A 20,656-nucleotide genomic window follows, 5' to 3' on the forward strand; every position below is an offset into this window, starting at 1 on the left:
TGGCAGGAAACTAAACTAAACTAAACAAACCAAACAATTTGCTTGCTAACAGTGAAAAACACAATAACTAGTATATTATAAAATTGTTTACCATGTTTCCAAGTAAGTTTGCTGACCAATACCTAAAACAAACACATGGTGTGATGACAAAGTCATGTCTGACTCATTATTACTGTATTACTGAGTTCTGCAACTTTATAACGGCTTCAGTAAAAAGTGTGTTGAGCTGCAACAAATAGGCAACAGTTTAGATAAATGATGAAATTTTTCAGTCATTAAAAAAAAGCCAGTCTCTGGTTCCAGTCTGTCAAATCTGAGGACTTGTTGCTTGTTAGTGGTTTATATCAGTGTGAACTGAATAAATTCGAGTTAGTTGAACAAAACAAGCAATATTAACACATCACCTTGGGCTTTAGGAAATTGCATTGGGCAGCTTGCACTATGTTTTGACATTTTATACACAAAAGATTAATCAATTAATCAAGAACAATTATCGTCAGATTAAGGGGTGATGGCAATAATAATGATGTTTGGCACTAATTGAGAGGAATTGTTTTTGTGGAATGTAGGGCTCATTTCTGAATGTTGCCTGAAGTTGGCCTACAGTGACTTTAAATTGGCACTGATCAAGTGTTCACTGTTGACTACATGTCTTAACATTACATGAGCTGATTTCATTCAAATTGTCTGGCTATGAAGCAGACACATATGTATAATCAATTTTTTGCTTTTCAGTACTTCTAATGATGTTAGGCAATGGTAAACACTTCTCATTTCCCAGACAGACAGGTGGACACAGTCCAACCCACATAGTCATTTTTCCAGTTTCACTGTGAGGGGCCGCTGCTGTGACATGACAGCATAGGTGCAGGCAGGGGCGCTGCTAGAAATTCCTGGCCCTCTGACAGGAGCTCAGTCAGGGCCCTGAAAATGTAAATATCTATAATCCTTGCCATATTTCAGGGCCTCTGTCCAGCTTAGAGGCCCATGAATCATTCAACTCTTTCCTCTCCACATTTGGCAAACTTTCATTATTGCATTACTAAAGTTTACGTACATCGCTATGTGACGTTGGCAAAGCCAGATCAACCATTTTAATTAGTAATTAGTTTTATGGGTTGATAATTTTTTTTAAACGTGATTATCTTAATGTTGAGATTACAAGTCACAGGGACCCCTGGCTAAAATGTGGGTTTCAAACTCTGAAACATTGATGATGTAAGACTCAACACTAACACAGCTGGAATAATTAATTCATTAGAAGATTGACAAAAAATTTATTAGCAAACATTTCAATTATCAATTGATCATTGTGAGCAATTGTCTTAAATCATTTATACATAAATCTTTACACACCTGCTTGCCCAGAACTAGTAGGTATGTTACATCAGGTAATTTCTGTACAAAATATATTGAGTAAAACTAAAAAGTCATAGTCAAAATAGGTTTGTTTTGAATTTGTTTGAACCTGTTGCTTTTGGCTAAAGTCTCCAAATGTTATCATGCTGTTTCATAGAACAAAAACAATGAAGATAACAGCTGACTGGGGAGATCAGACCATGTGGGTTTCTCTACTCTGGTCCATGGTATTTTCATGTCACCAAATGAAGAATAAATAGTAACTGACTAGTACACAGTGATGCCTAGAGGAAAGAGGGACACTTTAAAGATGCTGTTTTTTACATGTTTTAGGATCACCACACAAAAGCTTAAAACCTACACCGATCAGCCACAACAATAATTCTCGGGGTCTTAATTGTGTCAGGGAGGACAATAGTCTGCATGGTCAGACGCATAAGCAGGGGAATGTGATAAACCGTGTGACAACAAACTAAAAAAATCTTCACTAAAAGTACCACTTTAAATTTCTTACTCAAGTAAAAGCTCTAAGAAGATTACATAAAATGTAGATAAAGTAGAAAAGAAAAAAAATTTATTTTAAGGAAGTTTATTGTAATTATGGCAAAACTTGTACAGTCATTATTAAAACAATCACTATTGGTGAAGACTAAGCTGATTTTATTGACTTTCTGTGCCAACAGGTGCTTAATACATTACACATTACGACTTATTAGTTTAAAATATATATTTTTTATATTTTATATTAAAACCACCAGGTGGTGATAATGTTGTGGCTCATGTGTATACAGTGTGTTCGCTGCTGCTTTAGGCTGCTGCCTGTGAGCGCTTGCCTTGTGAGAGAGGCCCACCGAGCCTCGATACTAGCGTCACTCCACATTAGGTGACGTTATGTTGAAGCTTCTTAGTGAGACCACGCTTGGAAATAAAACACAGAGGATCATAGGGAGCCAGGTGATACTGGCCAGGGCCAGTCTTTGTCTCTTTACTGTTTGTCCTTTTCAATTAATGACAGCAAAGGCAGTCACATTGTGTGCGGTGGTGCATTAAGGAACATTATCCTTCCTTAAGTTGCTCATCTGATGTTTGTCATTTCACTTCTCTTTTATCACGGCAGGGCTCTGGTCACTGTTTATGCCGACATCTCCGTCAGGTTGCATGACTTTTTAAACACACTTCAACAGCCACTGTATCATCTGGGATTTTGCCTCTAACCAAGCTGCCATTTACAGTAAATCAAAGGTGGCATTTTTATTTATCTGTTTATGTGTTTATTTGCCTTTATTTGTGGTTTGTATATTCTTCTGAGCGCCCTACAATACTGTGAAGCCATTCCAAGGTGTCTGATATGTGAAAATAAAACTGCTGCTGTAAAAAAAGACCAGAGAATTCAATTTCACAGCAGCAAAAATGACATTAATTTAGTGAGAATGAAAGAAGATATTGGATTCTCTGGTTAGATGGTAAAACAGGAGTGTCTGCAGAGGCCTGTGCGGTGTTGCCTCTGTTTTCAGCCCTCATAGGAAATACTCTATTCAGTCTCAGGCCTGTTCATTTAGGGAGCACAATACAGTCCTGTTTTGTTTTCCTGAAGACATCACATCTGACATGACATCATGGATGCACTATGGTGAAATGATTTGTTATGACTTCATTTAAGACCACTGTTGTGCACAGAGCACAATTCAACATTGTTCTGCAGGGACAAGAGCATGCAGGGATCTTAACAAATACACTATACGCAGCCCAGAACACTTGGCAGGGACTCTCTGATTGTGATTTGAAGGAAAGACTTCAGCAATACAGTATGTTACAATGATGCCCTATTGAGAGGATTTGCAATTGCCTATTGAGTATTTGCATGGATGGAACTCTTCAGCTCAACCTCTTCGCTCTGCCCTGAAACCTAAACACCAGTGACATTATGACAAACGCTGTGTCAAAAGTCACGCGATCATTCTTGACTGCCTTAATCGATTTGTCTCCAGGGAACATTATAAACCTCTTGACAAGGTCACCCAATGGACAACGAGAATAGCTGTCTTTCAGCAAGGTCTCTACTTCTTTCACAGACACACACGAGCAGCTCCCACACAGTCACAAATTTAGGTGTGAAAATACAAGCAGTTCTCAAGGATGAAGAAGTGTTAATTAGGCCTAAATTATTTATTTGATTCCCAGTCTTTTTCCAGATTTGCAGGGTTTCATGCTACTTTAACAGCTATAAATGTCATGGTAGAGAGATCTAAGTATTATAAAACATAAAGCTATCACTTGATGAGATCATTCAAAATAGTCTGCTATACATTTATTGAGAACCCAGTGTCTGTGAGAAAAAGCCTCCTCCACTAATCCACATTGACCTTGGCACTGTACTTTAAAGAGAAATGTGGAAATAAACGAGGAGACTTCGGGGAGTAAGGGTCAACTCAGGACCAGGGTGACTTTAAGCAAATTCTTTTACCAGTCGAAACCAGAAAAGGACAGATGTGATGTGAAAAAGTATTTTTTATTAGGAGTTGTAGGAAACGAGTCATGGAGCCATAATTAACACATTCACATGGGAAAAGGTCTAAACCTTTTTAGTCATGTTATCTGACTAGGCTGTAGATTTTTTCCTTTCTGCTTTTATTTTATCACTTCCTCTGACTGGAAGAGCAACAATAAATGTCACTAAATCTCATTTAGTAGCAGTGATTGTGTATATACTGTGCTTTTTTTTAGTTTTTCATTCTGATAAGGCAGTGTGTACTTGACTTTTAGGCATAAATATTGTGAAATAATATCAATATTTTGATTTCCATGTGCTTTTAGGCATAGGCCACAACTGGACGTATCATAAGTGAAACTTGTTTATAAAAGAGTTGTTTTGAATACACAGTGCTGTGTCAGCTGGCCTCTGAAGACATACACGTGTGAAGTTTGAGTGACTTACGCGTTAGCTAATATTTTCCTTTTTTAATAATTCTCTTGTTTCTTGTAGTTCTCTCTCACATTTATTGCACAATGAGTTCCAGCACAAAAAAAGAAACAAACTATAAGTTGAACTTTGGCAAGAGGCAGACAAACCAAAACATCTAATAATATTGTACAGGAAATGGCCATTTTCTGAAAGTAGAGCACGTTCCCACGGCTGTGCTGTTCTCCTTGGTTATGTAGTATAGGGAGTAATTCTGGCCCCCCAATGACATTTAGGCATGTAATTTACCTTCATATTATTCAGGTCTGCAGCAGCTGGATGGCTGTACTGTGCTACCTTGATGGACATGCTACATTATGTTAGTATATTACATAAAACAAAGCCTATAGTGGCAAAGGTAAAAATGATAAAACATGGGTATTTTACTGCAAACTGTATCCAGTTTTTGTCGCTACTCTGTTTTCTGCTACAAAACTATGGACCAAACTATGGCAATATAGCACTTTTATCTCTCTGCATAGATTCTCTGAATGGGCCGTTTCCTGCGCCATCTCACCGATGCCACCACAAGCCCAAACGCTGCCTGCCCATCCAGCCGTGTGGAAATTTGTCCTCCTTCCCTCTGCTCTTCCATCCCGGCGCCAAGGGCTCCCAGATCATCATGGACATGTCTCAGAGGGCCGTCAAAAGACAGGCCAGCTTTTGTAACGCCATCACCTTCAGCAACAGACCTATCGCTGTATATGAACAAGTTCGACTGAAGGTCGGTAAACAAGTTGCTAAGAAACGTTTTGAGAAATGTAATGATCCGATGAGTAACAAAAAAGTAGAACAAGAAAAATGTGCAATCTCTGCAATAAAACACCTCAGAATAAAACATTAATAAACAAATTAATCACATTTTTTGAGATATCACGGACGAGTCTGATGAAAATTTCAACATGCAAGCTACAATTTGCAACATGATTTTGTATATTTTGACCTGTTCCACTAATAATAAGCAAACATCAACTTGACGCATAACCATGCCAGAGCCCTGTTGGAGTCACAAGTTCATTTTTAATAAGCTACAAAAATTTGTATAACAATAAGTTGCCTCCAGGATTAGCACAGCCAGTGTTAGTCATGTTGTTGGCTTCTATCATTTCCTGAAAAAACATTACTTCATTCATTCATTACAAAACAATACTGTGCACCTTCTGGTATAACAATGCCACAATAGTGCAGTGTTAATGTTAGTAAACGCTGTACACAGTCTGTAGATATTGATAATTATCACAATATTACTTAAGTCATTACTCTTTAACTACAGATGTAAAGGAGTTTCTAACAAGTGCCACAATCTCCTTCTTATATTCTTTTGTTTATGTTTGAGCTGGTTGAAAAATATTATTTACCTTTCCACCTTTTGTTGCTTCAGGTTTCTGACAACTTACAAATCAAAATGATTACATTCACCTCTCACTTGTTGCTGAATCATTTCCCAAAACATATGAAGCTTTTGTTGTGTTTGTAGGCTTACCGTATACGAGGTACCTACGCCACAGCATGTACAAGCAAATTGTCATTATCACAATATAAAACATTTTTATCATTAGGAGAAATTATCACGATAGATCATTAGAGAAACTAAAAGATCAGTTGTGTTAAAAAAGTTCTTCCTCCTTCCCACACATTCTTTCATTCTCTGTTTTTTTGTTTTTCTTCTCCCTCCCTCTCTTTTTCTCTCTCTTTCTTCATACTCCTTCTTTGCCCTCCTGTTTTGATTTTCTCCCTTTTCGCTCTTTGCTCTTGTGTGGGCCAAAGCGGCAGGAGCTTAAAACAAGTTTCCATTCACCTATCATGCCATCTACGTCTCGAAAGTGAGAGAGCAGGGCAAGCATTGCCATGTGAGGAATACTGTTATCTTGCTTGGTAAATTCAAAGTAAACAGAGATTCAAATAAAGACAAAAAAAAAAAAAAAATCGTTTGCAGGTGATAAACATACGTAAGTAAGTTGTTTGGCACTGTCACTGACAATGCTGATATCTGCAAAACATCTCAGCCACCTTTGAATGAAAGGCCATAAAATGTGATTATTTAGTGTCACAACAGGCTGATTGAGACATTTTGTTTTTATTTCACACAACAAAGAGAAAGGTAAATGTAGATGTAAAGATGTTAGGCTGATAATGTTCTTGAATAGAAACTCTGTGTTCTCCAGATTACTGAAAAGCAGTGCTGCTGGAGTGGTGCTCTGCGTCTTGGCTTTACATCCAAAGACCCATCAAGGATCAACCCGGACACTTTGCCAAAATACGCCTGCCCCGACCTGGTCTCGCAGAGTGGCTTCTGGGCAAAAGCCCTGCCAGAGGAGCTCTCCGACGAGGGAAACATCATCTCCTTCTGGGTGGACAAGAAAGGCCGGGTGTTTTACCGAATCAATGACTCGAGCCCCATGCTGTTTTTCAGCGGGGTACATGTCTCTGAACCTCTGTGGGCTCTCATAGATGTCTACGGCCTCACCAGAGGGGTCCAGTTACTCGGTGAGTCATACTTTGAGAACCAGGTCCATTTTCTGAAACTTTGACCCTGATTTTTGGATTGTGAACTAACCCCAAGTATCTTAAAGTCACTGTTCTGCATCTGATGTTTGTCCAGTGTGAGTGTTTCAGAGTTGATGTTACATTTAGCTACTTTTCCCACATCCACCAAATAGCTCAGTGGAAAAAGATGCAGGGAGATTAGGCAGATTGGAGAGTTAACCACAGCAGTTAGTATCAAAGAAATTTCCCTTACGGGGGAATTTCAAGATGTCTGACATCCATTCTAACATGTATCCTGTGGTGTTTAAATGGATGTTACACTGAAAAATTACACACACACACACACACACATATATATATATATATATATATATATATATATGTATATATACATATATTACAAGCAAACAGGACCTCCTCAATCTTTAACAACAGTTTTGTGGTCCACTGACTAATCTGAAGTATGTTTGGACTGTAGATAGACATGCATTTATGAAACACATTAGGAATTGAAAAGGGCTGCCTCCAATTTTTGAAAACAATGCAAAGCTATGCAGATAGATAAATATAAATCCTTGTTGACGCCTCAGTAGTTATTTATAACCGTTTCCAAGAAATGCATTACCTCTCTCCAAAGAATAGAGGCTGTCATCACTGTTAATAAAAATAGAAGAGGCTACCATATTGTGTAGATAGTGCCATTTAACCTCATTTCTTGCGGTGTGGTTGACAGTGAGAAGCAGGCTATCTTGTGATAGGCTGCTTGGTATCCAGCACCAGAGTGCCACTATCAGGGGTTCACTGGCCTCATGGTGCTGACTAGCATGCAGCTCTCGTTGAAGAACACAAGCAGTCTGTTGGTCATCCCAAGAGGACAGGAGGGATGAGGTCAGGAAATGTCTGGGGTTTTTTTTTTCTTCAAGATAATCAAACCACTGGAATGTGTCTCTTTTTAGATCCAAGACTGAACTTGACTTAATGTGACACATGATCACCCTGCAGTCATCTCAAATGCATATGCATATGTGTATGTGAGAATGACGTTCACTAAAAGATGAATTATAGTAAGTGTTATTCCTTTTTAAAGTTAAAATCAAGTGAGTAGTTTACAATATGTGATTATTGTCTCTGAATGAAGCCAGCAGCCCTAAATCCCACTGTTTCTACTTGGATTTTCCCACATCTTTCACCTTTATCCCCACATTGATGGCTTAAACCGAATAGTCTTGGCTCTCCGTCAGCTGAAGGATCACTTGGCTATCAGCTTTCCACTATAGCCCGAGAGCGTCACTACTCGAGAGCATGGTATATCTCAAAGGCCTGGCATTGTCTCAGCATTTGGCTGCAGTTCAGCAAACACTTAAGTCTCAGAAATATGGGCGGACACATCAAAGTGTGGTGTTGCAAACTGGCACATGTGCGATTTTTCCTTTAACAGAAGGCTGCATTTTGTTTCTTAATGACGCTTACAATAAGGTTTGGAATTGACGATGCACCAGCTGATAAACTTAACCAAGTTTCACCTGTTGTGGGCTTGTTAGCACACAGTATCTCCTTTCAGGTGGGAATTGCAGATCTGCTGTAATTCTTGTTGTTTTTCTTTTCTCTTACAGAAGAGAAATGGACCATGGAGCTGTGAATAAGCTCTGTGAAGTGTAGAGAGTAGTTTGGTTAGGTGACCTTGATTTGGCTTTTGAGATAAATCCAGACAGTAAAAAATAAGAGAAAATAAGCTGTGATAAACCTGTTCACTTAAGTATATTGCAGTGGTGAATCAGTAAGATAAAGTGTTTTGGGAGACATGTGCATTAAAGGGGCCTTCCACCAATTTTAGAGCAGGCTGCGGAGGTCTGGTTACTAACTCCACTCTCTCAGATTGTTCCTTATTTTCAGACTTGCAGTCAGCCCGAGCTTTTTTTCACACATGCTATAGTACTCCCAAGTGTCTGAACAGTCTTCAATGTGTAAAATTGGTTAAGGTCTCATTAGAGTTCGAGAAAATAACCTTTGTGATGTAACCAAGGTTATCTTGAGACAAGTTTGTGACTTTAAATGCTGCACTGGAAGCTGCAGTACAAACTAGAGGCGTGAGATTTGAAAGGTGTCAGCATTTGCAAGGAAGGAAGGATCCAATGTTGAATGTGAAATTGTAAAATCTAGAATTTGTGGAAACAGGATATTATGAACTCTCTTGCTTTGAATTTGACTTTTCTTTATAATTCTTTCTCTTGTAAGTCCCTCAACTTAATAAACACAAAGCAGGGCAAAATCCCTAATGTTCCCATTTAGAAAATGAGAATATAAGCAGTGAGAGTAGATTCTATTGTATTTCTAAGTACAACCATTCTCAGTTCAACTAGCTTTTTTTAAAACTAATTATACTATACTTTCTTTGAATTGCTTATTTGCTCTTAATATTTCATTGACTGAATTTAAAAGTGACAGCACACATCAGTATAACTGTCACCATGTCTCTGCATAATGCCAGATGACTATGAAAGTCATGAAGACAGTGTTACAAGCACAATATGTCATTGCTATTCTACTCAAATCTTTCAATACTCTTGTTGTTAGCGTTGAACTAATGGTAAATATGATCATTCCCAGTGTGAATATCTCTGTAAGTCCCAAATCTTTATTTTTTTTTTGCAAGCAGTGGATTTCTTTTGTTTTCCCTCCAGTAACAATGAGCTACTATGAAAGTGATTCAGATAAGCAGGGCTACAGTCAGAAGTTTATTGTTTCCTTTAGCCCATTGATAATCTGCATCAAACACATGCTCTGCAGGGTCCTGATACCAGTGTGTCTGTTTGATCCTTTACAACCTAAGGTGCATTACCGATTTTATCAAAGCCGCTATCCTTCCCTTCCTTTTTTTGCTGCCTGTCTCTCAATCCAACATGCTGCCTGACAGTTTCCTGCTATCAGGTATTTTACTGATGTTTAGAAATCTTTTCAAGACCTGTCTTGGTTCCTCTCTGGGCTGCTATCGAGGGAGTGCAGTTCAGTTGCTAGCCACCCATGCAAGGAGTCAAAGGTGATCGCAAGATCAGTGAGGCTGCTTGAAACCCGAGATGGTATTGCATAAGGGAGGAAGCTAAATTAATCTGCTGAAATCAAATTGAGCCTCAGGGGTTGTCCAGACAAACAATGCTGCCCGTGCAATTTAAGAAAGATCTGTTACATCACCACATGCAGCTATCAATAAAGACTGAAGTGCCCTGCTTCGGTTTTGTATGGAAAGACCTGTGCTGGTGAGCATCTGCGGTGCTACTCAGAGACACACTTGCTCTTGGAGGGAGTGACAAAAGGTTTTCTCAAGAGTATAATGTGTCTCAAGCAACGTCATTGATTGTAAAGCTCCATTTGTCAGCTTTATTTTTATAAATTTCCCTTTTTACCACATTTCTCTGAACAGCATTAAGAACTTGTAATTGGCTGTAGGTACAACTTTATAAAACAAAAACTAATATAAAACAAATTTAAAACAGCTGTGTTTAATACAGTAAATGGTAAAGTTTAAAAGGTACATTTAATTTTATTTGTTTTTAACTTTGTTTTATGAACCTTTTTGTTATGGATGCTACAGAAATTGGGTCAAAAATACCTTGCAAATGTTTCCGTTTAATTTCCCCAAAGTAAAACGCATATGAGAATGCTATATTTTTTGCAGTCAAGAAGTAACTGCGTTTCCTTTACACATGTATGGCTGCAGAATGTGTTTGTTTATGGGACGAATCCAAAGAGACCAGAGTTTTGTACAGGTATGATGGATCCCTTCCAAGTTAGATAAGTGGAGCGAGTCAAAGTCTTCCTTTGATGGATGCAAGATGCTCTACTGGGGGTTTGTTTACTAGAGGTAGATGAGTCACTTAATCACTGACAGAATGGTAGTGATCCATGAGACCGGCGTCAGCTAACATAATCTGCAACCTGTCTCTCTAGTCATTAGAGAAGAATCCAAAATGGCTGCCAGACTGTCAAGAGGCTGCGTACCTCTCAGGTGATTAAGAGGGTGGTGTTGACATCAATCATTTCTACACACAGCATTGCTATGCATTAGGCCTGTAGAGCATCGTGGTGGGGAAACCTCCTGCTGTATGCTTTTTATGATTATCAATATTCTGAAAAGTGTTGCTAACAAATTTAGAAGAGCCTGCAGGTTATGTTGTTTTCATAAATGTAGATTTTTAGCTCAGTGTTATTTGCATGGCACCATTCTGTCAATCTGCCTGATGAAATGTGGGGGGGATTTCGGTGGAATCTGGTCCGATATCCATTGACTCTGGAGGATGAATCTGTACGATTTTTGTTTTGATTTGAGTTTATGCCTTTTCATTTAGTGCACATATCCTGAGAAACATTGCAACGTCTAGTATATTATGTACATACATTGGCACCGGATTTTGTCCATACACTGATGGTTCTCAGAATATGAATTTAATGCTCCCCTGACCAGATTCGCACAATATAGAAGCTGGAAACAGGAAATGTTTTTTACTTTTACTTCTACTACTACTTTGAGTCATACCTGTATTGTCAGCAGATAAAGAGATACAGTAGCATGAAATGCTGAAAAGCTCTGTGGTGCACAAACATGTTGGGTTGCCTGAACCTGATTGTGTTGAATTTTCCTCTCTTTGTGTCTATTTTTGACTGTGTCCACTCAGTGTGCCTAATGCTCACACTCACTCGCTACAGATCTCACTTATTGTTTCATTTGTCAACATAGATTATGTGGGCTTTCACAGGGTTTTGATTTGTGGTTGAAATGGTTTTAAATATAGAAATGTCAGATAGGTGCAGTTTGACGCAAGTGCTTGGATATACAGTGTAGGGTCAGCCTAGTAACAATACAGATTAAAAATGAATCACCATGACAGGAAGAAGGATTGTAAAGAGTGTGCGTAATCTTTATTACATTGTGCATGTTAAGTATTTAACTGTTTCTACTGAGTTTCATAGGGGAGCAGAACTAAACTTGTGTGTTAATTTGGATTGATGAAGACACAAGATGGGCTTGAGGGGTCTGATTTCCCTAAAATACTGCAAATGGATGTTGTACTAAGATCTGGTATCCGATATCTGGTCTGCGGCTTACAGCCAAATCCTCCAAAAACAATAAACTGGAGGTTCAACATGGTAATAACAGTATGCTAAGATATCTGTCAAACGTCAATTTCCAGCCAAAGGCAAATAGGAGACAGTTAAGAGAGAAAGCAAAGAGAGATGCTAAATGTCTCCATAATATAAACATTTAGTAATTTTCTTAAGCTGAATTCCTTTGGCAGACTAAATTCATGAATCATACAACAGTCTGTCACTCTTTACTATTTCCCTTTGTTTTGACATCCCTTATCTTTCTGCTTATCAAATTAATAAATCATATGAATGATCATCCTTTTTCTGAGGACTGGGCATTTAAACTTGAGTATAGTGTCATTAAGACCCTGCACCCTGTCCCAACTTCTCCTCTTTTGGAAATTACTGAAGCCTGCAGCTTATGTTCAGGTCAGGAGAACCAGTTAGAACCCATCTTGATACCTTTTTTGGCTAGAAATCCAAAAGCTAGAGATTTTTGTCCTTTCAAGAAGTGCATTGTCGGTCTTTGTTTCATGTTTCTGAGTCTTTCAGTCGTGAAGCTGTTCTGCTGCATCAGTGGGAAGTCTTCAGTTTCTTATAACGTGCAACATTATAATGTTAACAGTCAATGTAGTACAGTCATATTCCTGCTACAATCATGTGATATGCAACATGCAAAATGTACAGTAACAGAAATTTAGAAATGGAGATATTTAGTACCATACATGATTCATTGTTTTGCATATGCATGGTAAAAACGATGAAGATTAGACTGTATAGTATGGAACTGTGATGCACATACTATAACCAAGATAATCCCTTTTCAGGTGTGAAGGCAATACTCATAAGCTTTGCCTGCAGCTGATCTCTGATTTGACTTGTTAAAACCTTAGATTACAAAGAATCACCAATGTTTTTCATCAAAAACCTTGTGGTGGCAGAGATTTAGTTTGGCATTTGCCAACGCATATGTACAGTACTTTGTGTTATGAGATTAGAAGAGAATTCTTTTCCAACAAAAGTTTAAATCGTCCCTGGTAATAATAAGCTTTCCTAATCTGCATCACAGTGACTGTAATCTACAGGAGAAACAGGATGGATGAAGGCAACCATGGTAACGGTGCCTCAAAAGTGTGAGTCAAGAGCTGAGCAAGATGCCAAGAAAGGACTTGAAGAAATAAATAACAGAATGACAGACTCACATGAAACATTGAGGAGAAAGACAAGCAGGATTCACTGTCCTCAAGACACATTGTAAACCATGTTGCAACACATCATCTCTAACACTGTTAAATATTTTGTGGTTTATAATAATTTTCTTAAAAACTCAATGAAATGAAAAATCATGTTTTAATCATTTGTCCCAGATATCAGCCACATAATATAGCCACATATGTTCATTTTATCTCACTGTAAAATTAAAATCTGTTGTTACTAATTGATCTGGAACTCAATGGTAGTTATATAAATATATCAAATGAAGCGTGGTTTGAGATGGCATTTAATAAAAAACACATTTGATTGTTAATTAGTGGCCGTCCGACGTTTAACCGTTAAAAGCTGCGCTTAATTTGCCAGCTAGGTGCTAACATTGTATGCTTCCAAATGTAGTATATGCAACATTGTCTATTGGTACTGTGTATTTGTAGTAGTAAATCAGCAAACAGTGTTTGTTTTTTTTAGTGCTTTTCCCCAGAAAAATGGTTGCTAAAGCCAAAAATGATGTTGATGAGAGCGATAAAGAGTGAACCAAAACAGTGAATCAGGTCAGAAACCAAAACAATGATGTAAGAGACACCTCAAAGCTCTGTGCTGTACAGGAACTGCAGATGGGTGATATTTCTGAGTGGGTTCAACTCCACGACCAACCACATTACCAATTGATTTTGTCTTTTAAGTGTAACTTTAATGCTATAAATACACCAGGCTGGTCATTTCCATTGCAAATGTTCTAGTTGCAGTTTCATGCACAAATATGTGCTATATTGTGAAATTATCTTGATTTTCTCCTGATGTCTCCTTTGGACCCTCAAGATAATTGAAGTTAAATCATTCTGTCAGACAGTTGGTTACAATGAACTGAGAGGCATGGTATAAACTAAAATGTTGGAGGACTGTCCTTTGACCTAACATCTGCCAGCATGTACACATTAGGGATTAGGGTCTATGTATTTATGAGAGCTCTGTTTCAAGTGATCTCAGTGCCTGGAATTTATTTGATTTGTTGAACCAAAATAAATGCCGCTGGACAGGCTATTGTGCCACAGCTGGGATTTAGTTGGACCAGATAGAATCGTAGAGATTTGCAGAGAAATCAAAATAGAAATTGTAATGGGGCCTGTCAGGTTTGGATCCCGGGAGCTGGGCTGTACAGGGGGAAGCCTTCGGAGAGGAGGCTAATCGCTTTCAGATGACCGAAGTTCGGTCCCAAAAAAGTTCTGCATGCTCTGTGTGCACTAATGTGCAATGTTTCCATCTGTGAGTTTTTTTTTTTCACACAGGTTCTCCTGATATGCCTTTGACCAAAAAAATGAGATGAATCAGTGATTGGGGAAATGTGTTTGAGATCAGATTGTAACACAGAAGAGAACTCATCAAGAATTGGACACTCACAGTGGTCGAAAAAGTATTTCACTCCCATACTAAAGTTACCAATACAACAAATCAAAAATATTCCACTATAAGTAAAAGTTCTTTTTTCAAAATCCCACTGTAAGTAACAGTACTACTACAAGTATTTATTAGCAAAAGGTACATTGGCCTAAATTGGTTTCACAGTAAAACATCCCTATGATATAAAATTTTCAGATTGTTACCAAATAATTAATGTGTAATTATGTGTGGAGTTACAGTATTTTTTTACTATTTTACTGTATACTGTATTCAGTTAGGATGTATAGTCTAGTAGTTCCAATTAAAGGAGCTGCGGCCCTTCATCTTGTCACATAAGTCTGAGAGATTCGAAAAGTAAAAACAAATAAATGTTTAGAATAAAGTTTTTTTTCTCAGACTAGATTATATATTTGAAATTAAAAACTTTTTGGTGGAGCTGCTCATACACATCTAAAAGAGGATAATGGTAAGTTATTATTTTCATAGCTTTATTATATGTTTCTCGTGTACAAATAGAATCTTAGTCTCATTAAACACTTTAAAATACTCAGAAAAGCTGCATACAGTACATAGCCTTAAGAACAGTACATGTCTTTCCACCACTGTGCACAGAGAGACACTTCATTAAAGTCAGGTTCATGGAGTAGCTTTAAACTGCCATTGGAAACACTTTGGCCTTGTGACAAGCCTGGGGTTGGGGGCATCGTTTTCACTGCTGCCATTTGTCACCTCAGTGTGTCCCCATTTTCTTTCTATGATCACGGTCCAATATATCTGGGCGCTGAACCAGAGACTCCACTTGATCTCTCACATGCTCCACATATGTGACTCCTATATTTCACATGGCATCTCCCAAACAGTTGGATTTGTCCTGTATAGGAATATCGTGGCGCTCTCTATCCTTTTAGCTCCTCCGGCATCACGTGCACTTACGCAGGTTTTTCCGGTAACCCTTTTTTTCCTGTGATAAGCAAAAGGCCTTCCCTTTCCTTTTTGGGTTAGACACACAACCACCCCACACCCCACCATCACCTCCTCCAACCTCCTTTCTCATGACAGATGACTTTACTCACTCATTCTGGACAGAGCCCTGGATAGGCCCCTCTAGGCATGCGTACTTAAGGCAAATCTCAAACCACACACACTAACACACATATGGTACAAGTGGTGCAGCTGACCTTGCACAGGGGTTGCAACTTCACTAAAACCACCAAAAGCCTCCTAATCCTGTTCCAACGGGCCAAGGAATAAACTGAACCCTCCCTTGTCCATTCAGTATCATGGTATTTTCAGATTGAGAGCTGTTCAAGACTAGAAAAGGATACACAAAAATGCCGGAGATATACACAAAGATAAGAAAAATGATGAATTTAATTGAATCATTTAGATCAAAAAGTAGGAGGAGTGTAGTGTAATATATGCAGGCTTGTCCAAAAGACATTTCAAGACATTGTGAAGCCAGACTGTTTGTTTTGGCAGTGATTTGAAATGCTTGCATGTCTTGCATGTGTTCACAGTGAAACAGGGCATCACTTTTCCACTTGTCTCGTGAAAATCCTCCTTTGCCATGTTCACTTTCAAGGAACCGGTTTCTCTGCATTGTTGTTTTCAAGTCTCAAACATGTTTAAATAGGTAAATGTTAAACACCTCTCTTCATCCCCAGATGTATGTTTTGGCGTGGGTGTTTCCCAGCTTCCACTAAGCCAAGAAATTCCTCCTTAATATTCAGTAAGAGTTGAGTGGGTCTGATTCCAGATTTTTTTTTTTCTCACAGCTAAAATGCTTAATAAAAAGCTGAGGCCAGAAAGGTCAGCTATTGACCCTTCAGAACAGTGTCTGAACAGAACAGTCTGGTATTTGTTTCTCTATTAAAATAGAGCTTTTCTGCGGAGATTGAGTAGCTGGAGCTGTTCAAAAGCCACTTAATTTTACTAGCGCAATTTCAGACATGCTCTTAGTCACGTCTGTATTGTTTTTGTGCCTGAATAAAGAGGACCAATTCAGAAGTCTCATGAACTTTTACATTTTATATTAGAATATGCTCCCCATTATGTTCAATACACTCGAGCAAAGCTAAATGGTACAGTAAACAATGTTGGTACTACTGTCATTGTGTTAGTGAAATTTATTGAGAGACCAGGTCCGAAAAGTTCCTTCTTAAAAAAGGGAGTTTACACCCAAGCCACAAATTTATTATTTGCCAGCAATGCAGTTATTCACTTCTGTCTACATTTTGCAGCTTCCTTAGTGGAACAGATGGGACCGAGAGGCAGAAGCTGGTTGAAGCTGCCACTGGCTTAATGTGCATATTGTAGCTTTAGCTTCCTCCACTTAATAAACTTGGCATCATCATTATTTGTCATGTAAAATTTTATGTCATTACAGTTTGAGTTGGAGTTTACTTTCAGTTAGACATTTCAGTCATTTATTTCCACGCATTTCCCCACAATGTTTTGCTATTATTTTAAAAAGGAACATATCTAGCTAGCTCAATGATTCATCGATGGCTTTCAGACTCTGTTTATTTTATGTATTTATTATTTTTAACCAGTTAGGTCATGTAGCCTTTATGATTACATAACAGTGTGTGTGTGAACGATTAGCAGGGCAGCAGTGGGTGTCGGAGACTCAGCCCCACAGAACACAACACCATTCTCAAGCACTGACCTATAGTATCTTAAAATCGACCTAACATACTTTAAATCTGCTTTTAACTCCCACCTTTACCCAGGCAAAGCATTTATTCTTGAGCCAGCTCCTAGCTGCACATTGTATGCTTGGGTGTTACAGCTCACTCTTTTATGTGGATTTATTTTTTAATCAGATTTAAATTTTTATTCCACTTAAATTAGTTGGGTTCACAACGTTGTCAACAGGACTGTTTTAACTGTGTCTTCTCTATGTGTGTGTCTTTTGTGTGAACAGTTCTTTACACCGGTGCATGGATCCATGCTATGAATGTTGCAGATATGTTGTGAATGTTGGTGTGCACAAATAAACACGTTCATTGTAGGACGCAGAGGATAAACATGCAGGCTGTGTAATCACACTGACTGGATACTTCTTATATTTGTCAGGTGTGTGAAATTCTATCTCAGACTCCTTTGAGACCAAACCCAGGAAGAGGTCGTACATAGTTATTCAGCTCATGTCTTCATCTGTCAGTGTTTTGTCTTCTTTTATCTTTTGTATCCTTTTCTTATCCGTTTCTTTCACAATAGGTGTAAAGTTGCTTGTAATGTTAATATTCTGCTCACGGTTTGTTTTGCACCACACTCAGAAACAGAAACTGAGAACCACATGAAGCCATAATAGCAACAGTAGAAATGTTTTATATATATTATAGCCAAAAGTCGGCTAAATTAGCCTAGAAGACGATAAGGCAGCTAATAATACAAGTCTCCTGCTTGGTTGTGGACACTCTTGACTGAGGAAGTAATTAGGTTCAAGCAGTTTATCAGTGCCTGGCCGGAGATGTGCTGCTGTTGTGTGATAAAGTGGAGCTGGTGAGGTATGCCTCTTCTCTCAAGTGTCCAGCCCACCTTATTTTTCATCCTCCTCTTCTCTGTCAATCTCTCCCTCTATCCATCTACTTCCCCTAGGGGAAGCCCAAAGCAGCTTGGGGCTAAGAGCCACACAGCTCAGCCATCATGTCACTCATCTCTCAGTGTGTCCCTCCTTGCTCTTCTCAAATGTCCAATCCGGCTAATTTTAGCCTATGTTAGAGGGCTGTGTTAAATTTGGCAGCATGTCCGTGAGTTTGCCTTGATGCAGATCTGTTAGTCCCAGCTGTGTGCGTGGAAGTACACTCTTTCTGTTTTCTTCAGCTTCTACAATGACCAGAATTTTTATAGGAAGAGCTAATTGTGAGGGGACAGGACGGAGAGACATGTGATACGGTTTTAGGAATGCCTATCCCTTTGAATGATTGGAAAACATTCTGTTTTTAGCATCCAGACACATAACAGAAGATGTTAACAGTGTACAGAGGTAGAATATAGTACATTAAGTCACCGCTGCAGAGACCGTTTGTTATGTAAACACCTACGACTGTGGCAGCTCATTAGAGCTATTTGTAATCCACTGTATACTCCACGTACTGCACACTTAGTTCTTGACTGAAAGAAAGAGTGAAGGTAAACTGCATTCATTAAAGAGCAACCTTATTTTGTCGATCCTAGTCTTATTCTAATTGCCTATAAAAATGTCTGGGTGACACTCCATGAAAAATGAAAAGAAGAAATAAAATATGAAGCAAAATGTGGCTCCGGCTCATTATCACAGGACTGTGCTAAAGACAGAGTGGGAGGCTCAAACACGGCTCAGCTTAATTGTCATTCAGTGGCTTCATATGAATCTCCTTTCTCCTCAGTGTTACATAAAACTGCCGTGTCTCTTTTGATGTGATGTAGCAACAGGCCTGAAGCTGCAGTATGTCACTACTTAAAAGTCCTGATATGTTCCTGAACTTCTAAACACTGATGCATTGGGTCATATTGTTCAACTACAAGCCTTAGTGCATCAGAATAATTCCTCCATAAAGCAATAAAGGCACAAGTCACAGTTGGTTCACCGTAACAGGTATGATCAATGAGCAGTGAGTGAATATAAACAAATCATTGTTGTACATAGTAATATGCGGAATGCTAAGTGTGGCAGCTCATAATTTTAATTTGGTCCTCTGGAGATTTTGACACTTTTTTTATACATTATAAATGTTGTATTGATTCAGATTTAAACATTTCAAACCACAAGTGATTACATAACCTCTCCCTTTTTTTTTCTTTGGCTACAGACAGTGAGATGGTCCCCCTGGACTGCCTGCGTCCTCGTTCTTTTGCTGCCACCCACCGGGCCTCCATTCAGCGAAACAGCGATGACCATGGTCTGTCCTTCAGCTTGTGTGACCTGAGCCTGCAGCCACAGGAGCACCTGGAGGAAGACGATGAGGAAGAGGAAAGGCTACAACCCTCCTGCCATGTGCCCCAAAACTCTCAAAACTCGCAGCAGTGTTCGCTGCTGCCGAGCCATTTGGACACCGATCTGCACTTCCACTCAGTGCACGGCATCCATGTTAATGTGTTGGATAAGCACACGGTGGCGCGGATGGATCACTACAGTGACGAGAGGACCCTGGTGTTTAGCAGTCGACCAGTGCGTTGCTCAGAGACCCTGTTTGTGAAGGTGAAAGCGGGCGTCACCCGAGTCGGATCTCTTTCTTACGGTGTGACATCATGTGACCCTGCCACCCTGAGGCCCAGTGACCTCCCATCCAACCCAGAGTCACTGGTTGATCGCAAGGAATTCTGGGCTGTTTGCTGGACGACGGTACCACTCCACAGTGGAGATATCTTGGGTTTTGTCGTGAACGCAGACGGGGAGGTCATGATGAGCCATAACAGCATCAGTGCAGGGATGCAGCTGTGTGTTGATAACTCCAGACCACTCTGGATGTTCTTTGGTCTGCACAACACCATCACACAACTCAGGATTATAGGTACATTCACTTACTCTCTTTTTATAATTGTACTGTGTGTTTAAAAACAGCTTTACCTCATCTGAACCAGAATGACTGCATTACTTAACAAATTATAATTTTATTCATTAGATTTTTAATTATAGCGTATCAGGTATGCTATAATAAGATCTGTCCACTTAAGGTGACAACACCTTTGGTCCAAGCTAAAAGAAATGTACCTACACTAGTCTGCACTGTCCTGGTTTTATTAGATTCGGAAGTCTTTGAATATTTTATTAAAAGGTGGTTGAAGAAGTTTGAACATCCATAGAACTTTACAGGATGTAATCTGTACCTTTCTATTAAGGGGGTAATGCTATCTGTGATCCCTGAGTGACCTTTGGAGGCTGAATTCACACCCAGCCGTGAAGTAGTTTCCCCGTCCTTTTGCTTCCTGTGCTGCTCCCTGACTCTTTAATCAACTCTTCTATCTCTTGAGGATTTTTATTCTATCCCACAGTTTTCATATGAATGCACATTACCTAAAGGTGTCCTGATCGTTCCTAGTGTTGAGCCTCAGCCTCTCTGACTGCATGCACGGTTTAAGGTTGTCTGACTCAAAATTTGCAGAATCATTGGCTTTTTTTTTTCACCCTATTTAACTAAGTAGAACACTTAAAACAAAATGTCTTTGTCA

The 20,656-nt window shown here is 39.0% G+C and overlaps 1 protein-coding gene across 3 annotated transcripts in view; it reads left to right on the top strand.

Annotated features, from left to right (window-relative positions):
- Positions 1-20,656, top strand: part of LOC137134048 (E3 ubiquitin-protein ligase NEURL1-like) — a 30,335-nt gene that overhangs the window by 939 nt on the left and 8,740 nt on the right. For all 3 annotated transcript variants that reach the window (XR_010915365.1, XM_067518445.1, XM_067518430.1), the window contains exons 2-4: positions 4,801-5,042; positions 6,484-6,805; positions 19,297-19,998. Coding sequence is in view for 2 of the 3 variants with exons in the window: in XM_067518445.1 (XP_067374546.1) it covers positions 4,801-5,042; positions 6,484-6,805; positions 19,297-19,998 (1,266 nt within the window). In the remaining variant the exon portion in view is untranslated. The remainder of the gene's footprint in view (positions 1-4,800; positions 5,043-6,483; positions 6,806-19,296; positions 19,999-20,656) is intronic.

The sequence above is a fragment of the Channa argus genome, chromosome 1 (genome assembly GCF_033026475.1).
Source record: "Channa argus isolate prfri chromosome 1, Channa argus male v1.0, whole genome shotgun sequence".
Taxonomy (NCBI): Eukaryota; Metazoa; Chordata; class Actinopteri; order Anabantiformes; family Channidae; genus Channa; species Channa argus.